Source organism: Gymnoscopelus braueri (genome assembly GCF_963280865.1).
Source record: "Gymnoscopelus braueri genome assembly, chromosome: 6".
In the NCBI taxonomy this organism is placed as follows: Eukaryota; Metazoa; Chordata; class Actinopteri; order Myctophiformes; family Myctophidae; genus Gymnoscopelus; species Gymnoscopelus braueri.
Genome location: NC_137607.1, coordinates 34,904,005 through 34,916,874, shown reverse-complemented (window position 1 = coordinate 34,916,874; position 12,870 = coordinate 34,904,005). Strand labels below are relative to the sequence as shown.

At 43.0% G+C, this 12,870-nt stretch overlaps 1 protein-coding gene across 1 annotated transcript in view; it reads right to left on the bottom strand.

Annotated features, from left to right (window-relative positions):
• slc9a7 (solute carrier family 9 member 7) overlaps window positions 1-12,870 on the bottom strand; it is a 39,331-nt gene that overhangs the window by 5,481 nt on the left and 20,980 nt on the right. The window contains 5 exon segments of the mRNA XM_080431724.1: window positions 463-568; window positions 1,995-2,077; window positions 3,852-3,915; window positions 7,599-7,664; window positions 12,107-12,260. Of these exon segments, the coding sequence (XP_080287850.1) occupies window positions 463-568; window positions 1,995-2,077; window positions 3,852-3,915; window positions 7,599-7,664; window positions 12,107-12,260 (473 nt within the window).

The following is a 12,870-nucleotide window of genomic DNA, read 5'->3' as shown; positions in this document are numbered from 1 at the left end:
ATTCAAGTGTGTATACTTGTATTACTATAATTGTGAGATCCAAATGTCCCCGCAAATATGGCAGAATTTGAGAAACGGACATTGTTAGGCCATTACTTTTCCTGGTCCACACAAGAGAAATTTTGAAAGTTGTTTGATGTTGTTTGAAAATGAAAAGGCTTACAGTTAGGAAAAGATTCTGGTTGGGGTTAGGATTAGGATGAGGCATTTAAAGGTTAGGTTTAGGGGTTAGGGTTGGAGTTATGGTTGATTTATTATTAGTTGCGTGCCAGTGTCATGTACCGAAAAGAGCAGATCTTCAAGCTCACAATGTGTCACAGCGTTGTGAGCTTGTTATTATTGGCTTTGGGTTATGTTAAAAAAATTCAAGAATTTGTAAAAATGTCATTCATAAAATCGGCATCCTATTTGTTCGCAAGTACAGCAATAGTGTGTGTGTGTGTGTGTGTTTACAGTACTGACCTCATAGGCCTGGGGGCTGGTCAGACAGCGGGCCAGTGGTCCACAGCAGGCAGGCAGGGTGGTGGTGAGAGGTGGACCGCTGTGCGTCAGGATGGGCATCAGGTAGCTTGGTGAATGTTAAGGAGACTACTACCCCATTAATGTACAGTGTACTCAAACAACCAGGATACAGGAAAGACGAGGTAAAAGTAGCTACATTTGTACATTTAATTGACCAATGTTGTTCATTGTTGTTGTTCATAAAATAGAGGGATGAGAGCGAGTTAGCCCATAACATGACCCGACTAGCTGTATACACATTATGAGAAGGAAACTGCCTCTAAAAGTCATATCCAAACTTAGTTAAATTACATAATTTCTGTTGTTCAACTGTGTTTTGTGTTGATACTTTTTTCAGTTGAAAATACATCACGTTTGTCATTCAACAATGCATAAATGAGTCTTAAGTCCCCTAAAGCAGAGGGCTGGGAGGCTTGCGTGGGGAAACACTAAGAATATACAGTACAGGATCATCACAATTAGCTGGGAACTCACAAAAGCAGCCAACTAAACTGCCAACTAGTCTAAAAACGCAACTTTGATTTTGGTCCCAATTTATTTGTTTTGATTTTGGCATCAACAAGTTGATTTTGGCCTCAATACATTACAGACAGTCAGTCAGTCTATTAGAAAGCCTAATAGAAATGACCAGGTTACTGGGACCATTACGTAGGAAGGAACGTCAAAAGTATAATGTTCAAAGTGAAACCAAAATAGCAGCAGCAGCGAAACTCAACACAAAGGCATAAAAAGCAACTGCTATCACTTCACTCTTTTTGAGGCTGCCTAAGATTAAGCAATCTGGCAAAAAAAAGGGGGGAATTCATTTTTATTTTCCTTTGAATTCAGTTGCTGGCTGCTGAATCTGTCTTGAGAGATTAGGGACAAAGTAAACCCATCCCACACCTCAGTGGATAAGCCACCCACACCTCACCATGGAGAAAAGTCCCCATGGTGAAGCACAGCTGTCCTCCTTAAATCAGCCAGACAAATCAGCACCTGGGGATGCAATACTGTAGTTCAGCTGTGTTGAAAGCAGCACAGAGGAAGTGGGCGGACGGACCGCAGGTTACAGTACATGTGACTTGCCCTCTGTGTCAACCAAAACACAGCTGGATTTAACATGTGCTATAGAGTCCAGGGATTCTCAAACTTTTCCATGTCAAGGACCCCCAAATTAATATGTATTTGGCCACTGACCCCCATACAAGATTTGTGTTTTGTTTTTCCAAATTGTTCACATTTCTTTCAAGATTTGTTTTGAAAATAGCAGATCTACAAGCTCAGAATGAGAAGCTTGAGAATGGCTGCTATAGAGTACGTTCTGCACCTTGGACGGTATACTCGGTATACCGTCTCTGTATACAAATGGACCAGTAAGGGTCCATTTGTACACGCTCTCAGTTATGGGGGCCTGTGCATACCAAACCAGGGGACCTTGAAATTAATACAATTTGAGAACCGCTGCCGTAAACGAGCCAGAAGAAGGATACTTGTGATCGAAGGTGTACCACAACCTGAACAGCCAGGCACTCTCCTGCTTGGTTTTACTTTGGCCCTCAGCCTGCGGCCCATCCTGAACAAATAAACACACAGAGACGTATTAAGTCATTATATCAATGTCAATTCAAACAGTTGTGTCTACATCAAAACAGTATTTGACCCAGATGGAAGCCAGAGGAAGCAAACAGTGTTTTGCAGTACAATGACCCCTGTTGAGTTAATGGACCACCCAGCGTCGCAGGCGTCACGGCTAACGACTTTCCGGCGGGTAAATATAACAGGGCAGGGGGGGAATGATAAGACAAGGTGCTGGCAAGAGTAGAGCCCTCAACAAAGCCCTAAACAACAGTTATTAAGGCCTCTACAGTAGCTTATACCCCCCACTCCCTTCCTCCCTGCAGCAGTGACGTCTGAACCCGGCTTTAATTCGTAGTGGCTTTCAGTGAAGCAGCCAGCTACAGTGGGCCATGGCAGTGGTTCCCAACCTTTCCTGAATCAGGGCCCATTGGAAAATCTCAAAAGCCTTCTCTAAGTTTTCAGTACATGTTTTATTTCAATGATCAACCAATCGATTGTGATCCGCCTTGGACCAATGGAACCAACGTATAATAAAAAGTACTTTTTCAGGTTCAAGAAAACTTTTTTTTTTAAAATATTAATGTTATCATTTAAGTGTTTTGCAGCCCGCAGGTTGGGAATCTGTACACTGGGCCAAGGATAGCCTGGAAAGCAGGCGAATCTGCCAGTGCAAAAGAAAATTGCCCTCGGCAGTTTTGGTCTGGCCCCGCTCGGTTGTGATTGGATTTCACTGCCCCCTAAGTTGTTGGGCAGCAATCAGGGCCCAGTGTGCAAATATGGGGCGGGTTTATTACCAGTTTATTTTCTTTTAAATCAGCCCCTTCGAAATGCAGTTTCCACACAGAGATTCCAGACTAATATCTATACACAGTGATATTAGTCTGGCCATGCCAGGCTAGGCCAAGAACACCATGGCGGAAAGAGTGTCACACAGAACTCAGCAGGGTCAACTGTACTCGACATGCAAACATCATAAAACATTTTGAATCATACATTGGAACAGCGTGGCCCCAAAGTGGAACTCAGACTTCATGTGGCCAACGGGTGAAATCAGTCATCTATCTGTGACGCATCTATGATGTATGACTCCAGATCTGGACATGGTTTCAGCCCAATCAGAGCCCCTTTGACTTTCACTATAACATTTTATATTTCAAAAAGTATAGAATATAGGTGAGAAAAAGCCAGAGTGGAGGTACTGGCAGAAATTTGGCACTGAATGGTCCGGACACACAGACAGAGACACACACACACACACACACACACACAGACCCTCTTCTAGACGGCTCGTCTCAAAAGAGCCACGGCGTACTAAAGAATTCCGGTATTTCTGTGGAACATAGCAACCCTCATGTATATCCTATTAGATGACTGTAATTGAAAGAATTGCTAGGCAGGAGGATAATTATAGTTTATAGAAGAGTAGAGTTTGAAGCTGTTCTGCTTCTAGCAATCTGACTCAGCCGATTCACTTCCACTTTTCACGACGCACTGGGCTACCATGTACGTCAGTCTAGCCTTACTGGCTGTGTCCCACTGACCAGAGTCACAGTGGCTTGGATTAATCACTTTACCAGTAGCATCTGGGGCTAACATTCAGCGGAAATAGAAGATCTACAAGCTCACAAAGCGTTGCGAGCTTGTAGATCGACTATTTTCGGCTAAGATATTTATTGTATGGCGAAACGAGGAGGGGGGCCTAGTGTAGAGCCCATGGGAATCTGGTCAACTAAAGTATAGGGTTTAAGTATGTGTGGGGAAGTCCTCACCGATTGCAGGACCTGGAAGTTGTCTCCAGACTGATGCAGGTCTTGATCTGGGTCAACTCCAACCCTGTGACAGAGAGAAGAGCGATAAGTGGGTCCGAGTAGTGAGAGAAAGAGGGAGAGTTGTGCTTCCCCTTTTTGATTTGTGCATCAGAGGGCAAAGACAGTAGAAAGAGTAAAAGTGCCAGCTTTGAAAAAAGCAGGATGTTCAAAAATATTACATGTAATAACTAAATCAAAGCCACGCATTACGCATTATTATGGAAATTGCATAAGCGTTTCCGTCACTCACTCATGTAATTTCACTTTGGAACAATGTGTTTACGTGTCTACAACATAGCAGCTGTTCATGCTAAAAAAGTACAAGAAGCTAAGACTAACACATGGGCTTAAAATGTAGTTACAGAGACAACCATTTCCATTGACAGACTTCACTCTTGGTGTCTTTTTCCTTACAGGTGGATTAAAATGAACATAATCTGCTTTAAATGGTCACACAACACTTTCAATCCTCATAACGCCTCTCTCGGGTGAAAACTGTTACTTTTCAGGATTCAAATAAAAAAAATAGCAAAAGCAGATATACAAGCACAAAACGCATAGCTTTCCAGCTGGTATATCGGTTGCTTTTGATACTTTTGTGTGATGCTCTAGCAGGATCACGTAGGGCATTCATTTACGAAAAAAAGAGAATATGGAGATGTTTCTGCCCGACAGCAATGACAAGTTCTTGAATGGTTCATTCTGAGCAATAGTAAGTGGAGTCTAACGTTGAAACAAGTCTGCCTGGACACAAGCCAAAGTAATGTGTTATTATCTACCGTGATTTTATTTGAAACCTGAAGCCAAAATTGGCACTGTGGATGATTTAAATCAGGGGTTCCCAAACCTTTCAGCTCGAGACACAAAAGTAAAATGTGGTATCTCCCCGGGACCTAAACGTACAAAAATAAATTTCGGAAGTTCTTTTGAAAAATATTTGACTATTCTAAATGTTTGAAAAATATATATATTTGAATACATTTGTAGGAAATTTAAAAAGGGATATTTACTCATGACCCAAAAATGTTGCCCAACCTGTGTTATCTGGTACGACATTCAAACTATCACTTCTGCATGGATAAGCCACAAAAAACCCAGAGAGAGAGATTCTTCCTCCTCTTTTTACTACAGAAGATGACCACACACACACACGACCACACACACACACACACACACACACACACACAGTTTACTTAAGTAAAAGTAGTAATTCCACAATGTAAGAATACAAGTAAAAGTCCTGTATTAGAAAATGTACTTAAGTAAATTTTGATGCCAATACTTTTTTACTTTTACTTGAGTAAAAGTACAAAGTATTGGCATCAAAATATACACACAGTATATAGTAAAAGTACTTGAATAAAAGACAATGAGACAAAATGAGGCTTAAGAGGTCAATGTACGTTTTCTAATGGTAATCTAAACCTGCAAACTAGTAACTAAAGGTTTCAAAGATTGTAGTGGGGTAAACATTACAACATTGGCCTCTGAGATGTAGCGGAATAGAAGGTATAAAAGTACAGAAAATTACAGTCAAGTAAAGTAAAAGAACCTCAAAGTTGTACTTAAGTACAGTACTTGAGTAAATGTACTTTCCACCACTGCTTATTAGAGACACTGAGGAGCCAGAGGGCCTCCACCAACGGATTCTGCATGCCTCGCAGAGGTTACAGAAGAGGGGAGAGAAAGGGAAGTGTGGGGCCCCCTTCACAGAACCTCAGGGGGGTTGTGTAGCTCGGGAGGTCAGCGACCTGGGAAAACAAAGACGTTGCAAAGCATGCTGGGGGATGTGCTCAGGAAGGATCTTGAAGGAACGAGCCAAGATTTAAGGCTCAAGGCACGACAGACTACAGGGAGAGAGTCACGTCACTGATTGGAAGGCTGGGGTGGGAGGCAGCGCTAAGTTTACTCACATATAAAATACACTGTATTATTAACCACTTTCAACCCAGGGGTCCGTATTTGGGTCATTATAGGCCCAAAAAACGTTCAAAACTCTTCAAAAAATCTTCAAAGATTTTTCAAATATCTTCAAAAATAGAAGATCTACAAGCAGTCAACGCACTGTAAGAGAACCACTGACATAGACACATGCTGGGAACCTCCTGGAGCCCCTTCAAGGACCCCTGGGGGTCCTCGGACCCCACTGAAAAGCACTGGGTTTATAGATCCCACAAGAGAGTAGCCTAAGTGTATGTTGTGCACAGAGTGTTAGCTCAACCAGTGCAAGAGTGCAAAACATGGACCGTTACGGGTAAATATTTACCCTCTCAAGAGTTAAAATAACAATCGGGATACAGTTGTTAAAAGATATGTGGGAGCCCTTATATCCCACATACTTACCCTTATACCCTTATATCCCACACACAGGGTGTTATGACCCTGGCCTAGGGGTGCCAGGGAACATAACAAAAAGAAAGTATCATGAATGAGCTCAAGGATTCTTTCTTGTTTTTTTTCTTTTCTTGCGCATGCTTAATATCACCTCACGCTCCTGCCTGTGATTTTCAACCGTGTTCCTTCACACTGCTGTGTTGAGCACGCCTCCACAGCACACAGTGTGAGATTTGTTCCTCGCACCACTGTGTGAAAACCAGAACGACAGTCCCCCCCCTAACAAACACAAAAGGAAAGCGGGCCTGGGCTGTCACACCAATCGTCCACACTGGCCCCCACTCGGTCACCAGGGAGAACTTTAATGCGTTATGCTAACTAGTCCACACACTTCTACTGTACCTGGCCAGAACCAGAGCTATTGAGAGAGAGAGAGAGTTGCAACTTTGAGTTATAAGCCTGTTGTAAACAAAGAATATTCATATAATATCGTCAATGTCAGACGTAAACCTTGTTATGTCCAAAACCGTTACGTTTCGGGAAATGGAAATTTTCAATGGATTCCAATGTTATTATTTACTCACATGCTCTTGTTAATACTTTTCATTGGTTCAATATTTATAAAACCCATAGACACTTTCAGACTTTCACTTAAAAAAAAGAAAGAAGTCTTTGCAAAGGAAACATTCGCACATCCACTTAGCTCAGATGCAGGTGCGTTGGACAGTATCAAATGACCATTAATGAAGAAAAATCCCACACACAGGGTGTTATGACCCTGGCCTAGGGGTGCCAGGGAACATAACAAAAATACAGGGGAGACGCAGTTTACAAAGAAAGTGGAATTTATTCAATAATCAGATGAGGTGTGGAAATCAGTCAAGTCAGTAGTGTAATGTGTGTATGCATGAGTGGATTGTGTAGTGTGGGTGAGATTTCCTCAGAAACTTTTGATGAAGGTCCAGAGGGACCGAAACGTCAGTGTTTGAATACATTTGATGCTGCTGAGCAAGAGCAGTGTGTGGGATATTTCTGCATTAATGGTCACTAAAAAGCTGATTTACAACCGTAGATCGGACGTTTTTGCACACAGAGATTCCGTAGACAGACAGTTTGGGAAATACCACATTGCATTTAGTCCCACAGCATTTTTCATAAAATACATACTTTGCTGAAACCACCGGAAACCTCCTTCTCCCATATCCCTAATGAGCTCAAACTGCACCATTTTCCAACACCAGAGACGTAGCCATGCAGGCCAGCTGAGAAGCAGTGAGAGTGACACCACACAGCAACCACATTCTTCCCCGCCACCACACACACACACACACACACACAGCAGACAAGACTTGTGCCCACATTCACATACAGCACCTGATGTACGGCCACTTTTTACGCCGCCTGTGCCGATCCTGCAGTGCTGCCACGTCGTCCCCAACGCTGTCATGTGACAAAGAAGTACTCTCAGTGGATACAGCACAAGTGGATGAATTGATGAATTGAGTACAATGGACCACAATGGAAACAAGCCTCCCGGGGCTTTTTGTTTGATCCTTTTAGCATAGCTTTTTTTTTACTGTACTACCGTACTGTTAACAATCTTGTTAATGCAGCATCCGGGTCATTTTAGATTTTAGCGTTGGCTATTGTTTTTTAATAATTTTCAAAATCTTGAAAGTGTGAGAACTACTGATTTAGAAGGCATTTGCAGAATCGGCCTCAGGTCTTAATGGGTTAATCAATCAATTTGATCAATCAAAACAGCAGAGGCATTATAGGTAGAATGACACAGAAGTACTCCCGGTCTTAAAAAGGTATAACTCACAGTTACAACAGGTCCAAATGGGTTAAGGTCTACACTAGCTTACACAGTGGCTGATGACTACAAAACCGCAATGCATTTCACCCTCACTAGAACTAGCTTCTCATTACAGACAGCAGTTGTTACAATAAAATGTGTGTGCGTCGCCATGCAAAACAGAGCTTTGACTGTCCATGCTCAACTGTCATCCATGACAGGATGCAGAGGGAGATAACACGACTTTCACAAGGCAGCCCTAAGTGCCAAATTCATATTTATTTTTACCAAATAGTAACAAAGCCAAACATCTCTCCTTTTAACCCAACTCATGTGAGATACATTTCGAATGAACGATCAGACAGATTTGTCCAACAGAAATGGTTATGGACCAAGCAAAGCCTTCGTAGGCCGTTCACACCAAGCAAAGGGATGCATATCCCCATTGTAGGGAGAGGTTAAAGGGTAGATTTAATGGTGGAGTGAACAGGGTTACCAGATTAAGCGGTTCAGGAAGGCCACTCCACTGTTAAAGCAGTAATTGTTACCGGCCTCGCCCACGTAAGACCCTCTGTTTAGGGGACGTGCACTGAGCCTTGGCTCTAGCACGGACACTCTGCAGATGTTCTGGGATGAGTTGGACCAGCTGGAGGACTGTGGCACTGAGTCTTAAAACGTTCCATAGGGCTGCTGTCCAACTGTACAGCAGAAGGGTTTCCTTATCCAATGCAGATACAGAAGTCTCCATATATTTACTCATACACACAAACTATTGTGGGGAAAAATGAGGACACAAAGCTTGGAATTTAATCTTTTTATGGCTTTGTCCTACCCCCCTGCAGAATCCCCCCCGTCCCCATCACAAATTTGGGAGGATTTGGGTCTTATGGGGATTAGCAAGCTCTTCCCTGCAGCAGTGTGATGGCCTGCTGTAGCGCAGCATGAACCGGCGGGCAGAGCTGACCGTTTACCTGGGCTGACAGACGCAGCGCCGTCTGTGTCCCCGGGCTGACAGACGCAGGGCCGTCTGTGTCCCCGGGCTGACAGACGCAGGGCCGTCTGTGTCTGTGGGCTAACAGACGCAGGGCCGTCGGTGTCCCTGGGCTGACAAGACATGAGGACGAAGCACAGGCCTGCCTCCCGACTAGAGACTATAATAACACTGTTAATACTTCATTGGTTCAATATTTATAAACAGAACAGCAGCGCCTGCAAATCACATGCACATTTGCTATGCTCCCATCCACTCAGATCCCCCTCTAATCATTTTAGCGTCCCCTCACAAAGCCATGGGTTCCTTTTTGATGGTGAAGACAATCACATCACTTCATATCAAATTTAACTTATACAGTAATACAATAATTACTGTAAGTAGACATATACTATAAAGCGACAGATTTTGGCAATGTATAGACTTCTTCAATATGATAAACTTTAATGACTAGAAAATTCATAATCAATGATATGAAGAACTCATGGGTGCCCGGTGGCTCAGCCAGTTAGTACACAGAGACCAGACCATAATGTCCCAAGTGAGCGTGAGGACCCGGGTTCAATGACCCCTGTCTTGCCTCCCATGTGTCTCACATGTCTCTCTCTCTTGGAAACCAAGGGCAGAGAGCTCTTGGTTTCCTGTCTCTACACTGAACTACCTAAAGTAAAAACCTTTCAAATGCCAAAAACAAAATATTGAAACAGTGTATTTTCACTGCATCTCTAGAGACAACGTAAAGAAATGAATTCCCCTAAATCTCTCTATATCTCTCTCTTCCCCTATAAACTACATTATTCAGAAGTCTGCTTTCAGAAAATAAAAGACATAGATGTGCACTACTAATATCAACTATTGTGGTGTATTGTGTGTAGTACAGTAGTCTCGAGCCAGACTGTTGACTCACACAATTTCCTCAGAGCAGATTAAAATCTGCTCTGAGGAAAGCTGCGGCTGAAACGCGTAATCGTTCCCAACAAATGAGAATGTGTATCTGAGCCAGTCTCGCATCCTTTAGTGCTGCTTTTTCCACTTCGGTGTTATTTGATTCAAGTTATATTTATAGCTGAGCACCAACAGCCTAAATAAAAAAGGCATCCAGAGGAAGCGCACCTGCTTTTTTTGCTTCCATCATACAGTCTGTGCAAAGGAAGCGCTGAAAACTATCCGGGCGTAAAGAGGGTATCCTGCTCCGCCCCACTTCTGTTTAGTCAGTTCGCAGTGACGCAAATTTGTCCTACTGTAAATCAAGTTAGTCGAAGCATACGTTAACTAATTTAGCTGGGGTCCCCCTGGAACCCACTCAAGGACCCCTGGGGGTCTCCACCTGCATCTCTAGACCCCACCGTGAGAACCCCTGACTGTAGACTGGTCTCTCTTCATAGTATGCAAGGATCCGGAGACGTACTATTGCTCACACATGGACATAGAATGTCATAAATTATGACATTGCAATGCACACCAAGGATCTCATCAGCATCACTGATGAACACGTCTGACATCTAAGCGCCACGCCCCACACAGTCTCATTGCCATGACTACGAGCTCACAGGGAGATTGGCAATCCTCTAAAACTGCAGACACTGTTCACTCTGAGGTAGCATTACTCATATCGTTGTTGTCGGGCACAAACCTTGTATCACCAAATTGTTCCAACTTCTTTATGGTTTTTCGTAAATGTAATGCCCTACTTCAGAGGTCTTCCAAAAATGTTCAGGCTAAGGACCCCTTAGCTGAGAGAGAGACAATGCAGGGACCCCCACTACATATACTGCATGCAATTGTGCTGCATATTAAACTTTTTTGTTTCTTTGTCTTTTGAGAAAGCCTTTCCTGTAATTTGACAGATTTGAGAAAAAAAATGTTCCCATCACACAAATATTTGGCCGCTCCCCTGTAGTAGCTGAGGACCCCCTAGGGGTCCCGGACTTCCTGTTGAAGACCCATGCCCTACTTCATCATGCTATAGTGTCACACAAAAGTAGCCAAAATAACCGATCTAAAAGCTCACGTGCTGTGATGAGACAGGTTGTGGGCTTGTAGATCTGCTATTTTTATGTGAAAGTTAAAGTGGTTACGTATGTCTGTTTAGGACATACAAGGTTTCCACCAGACAGCAAGGATAGTAAACTGAGCTCTTTAGCATGCTGGCTGTCATACACATTATGAGCCCCTAATCCGCTTTATGTTGAGGCTACTCTCCATGCAGGTACATACCTATTTTAATGAGTTATATTAATAGTGATAAATACACATGGTAATTATAATCAGAATGGCTTTTGTTTCCACCCAAAAGGGACATGATCTCGTTGCCTACAAACAACTACTGCAGCAGCGTTGACTTGCCTATGAACTGGAGTATCACCTCTGGCTCAAGTAATGATCTCGGTTTCAAGTGCTGCCATGTATGCAATGCTGACTGGAGGAGGCACAGCAGTTCCCATAGTGACAGATGGAGGGAGCCAATTAGCAAATATAATTGGATACTGTGGAAAACAGCAGAGGAGATCTCTTGCCCCATCTCCTGGACGCCAGATACCAGAAATCGAATTCATTCTAAGAAGAGCATAACTACACTAGGTGCATTTCCACCCTCCATCCAGCCAGGCTATAGGACCGTGACAAAGACGTGATCTGGGTTCTGTGCCATCCCCTTCCTGTCCTATCTCTGCTGTCAAATAAAGTAAAATAAAATGCTCCTAAAATAATAATAATAATAATTTTTAAATATATTTTCGTGAACGGAAATGACGAACAGATGCCAGCTTCCTACCTTGGATTTCGGGAGGTGTGGTTCCAGACTCTATATAACATTCTGAGATTGTGGAATATATATATATATATTTATAATAGTTGTCTGGCTACGCGAGACTAACCCAACCCTAAAGGTCCTTACACACCGGGCGATTTTTTCATGCGAATAATACGTTTTTTTTTAAAAACCTTATAAAGTCAATGCAAGCTTACATGGAGCGAAAAAGCGAAGCGAAAAATCGTCTTTTAATTATTCGGAACGAGTCAGAATTTTGCGTATATTCGCATATTCGCCGGTGCTCAGAGCAAAGTAGGAAACACATTTTTAGGACAGGTCACCTGATGTGTAGCCATGACAACATGGGTGTGGTTCCTCCCCCAAACACCCAGACCGTGGAGAAGACGATGAGCAGTGTGGTGGTGAACATCATCTGACGGGCGTAGGTCGCCGTGTCCCGGATAGACAGGGCGAATGCCATCGCCCCACGAAGCCCTGCACAAGGTCAGATACACTTATACATTCAATATTAACATGATACTTGTATTGTATTTAGAATGACACAGAAAGTGTGTCATTGTACATGCACTACAATATCACTCAAGTCAAGTAAAAAGCAAAAGTCATTATATTGTCTGTCGGGTGGAAAACCTCGGGTCGAAACCTGTCGGGTGGAAACCATGTCCAAAACTGTTACTTTTCAGGATTCAAATTCAAAAACGTGTCGCTTCGCGTCGCGTTTCGAGAGCTTGTGGATCTGCTACTTCTGATGCTTTTGTGTGATGCTTTAGTATGATCAAGTAGGTCATTAATTCACCAAAAAACACAAAAAGTTAAAATATGGAGAGAAGATGTTTCTGCCCGACAGCAACGATATATTGTCAGTTATGTGCACATAAAAGGAATGTGACTTGGTGCATTGCTGCTGTCACATAGAAGAAACAAGACACACTGGCAGCTATAAAAGTATACAAAGCGAAGCAGCATATCTATTGCTGAGTTGCTGTTGAAGTGTTGATGAGCACGCTCATCGATGTCAAGCGAGTGTCCAACGAGCGAGAAAATATAAAGCCTGGGGTTAAAAAGAACACGGAACTGGCTGAGG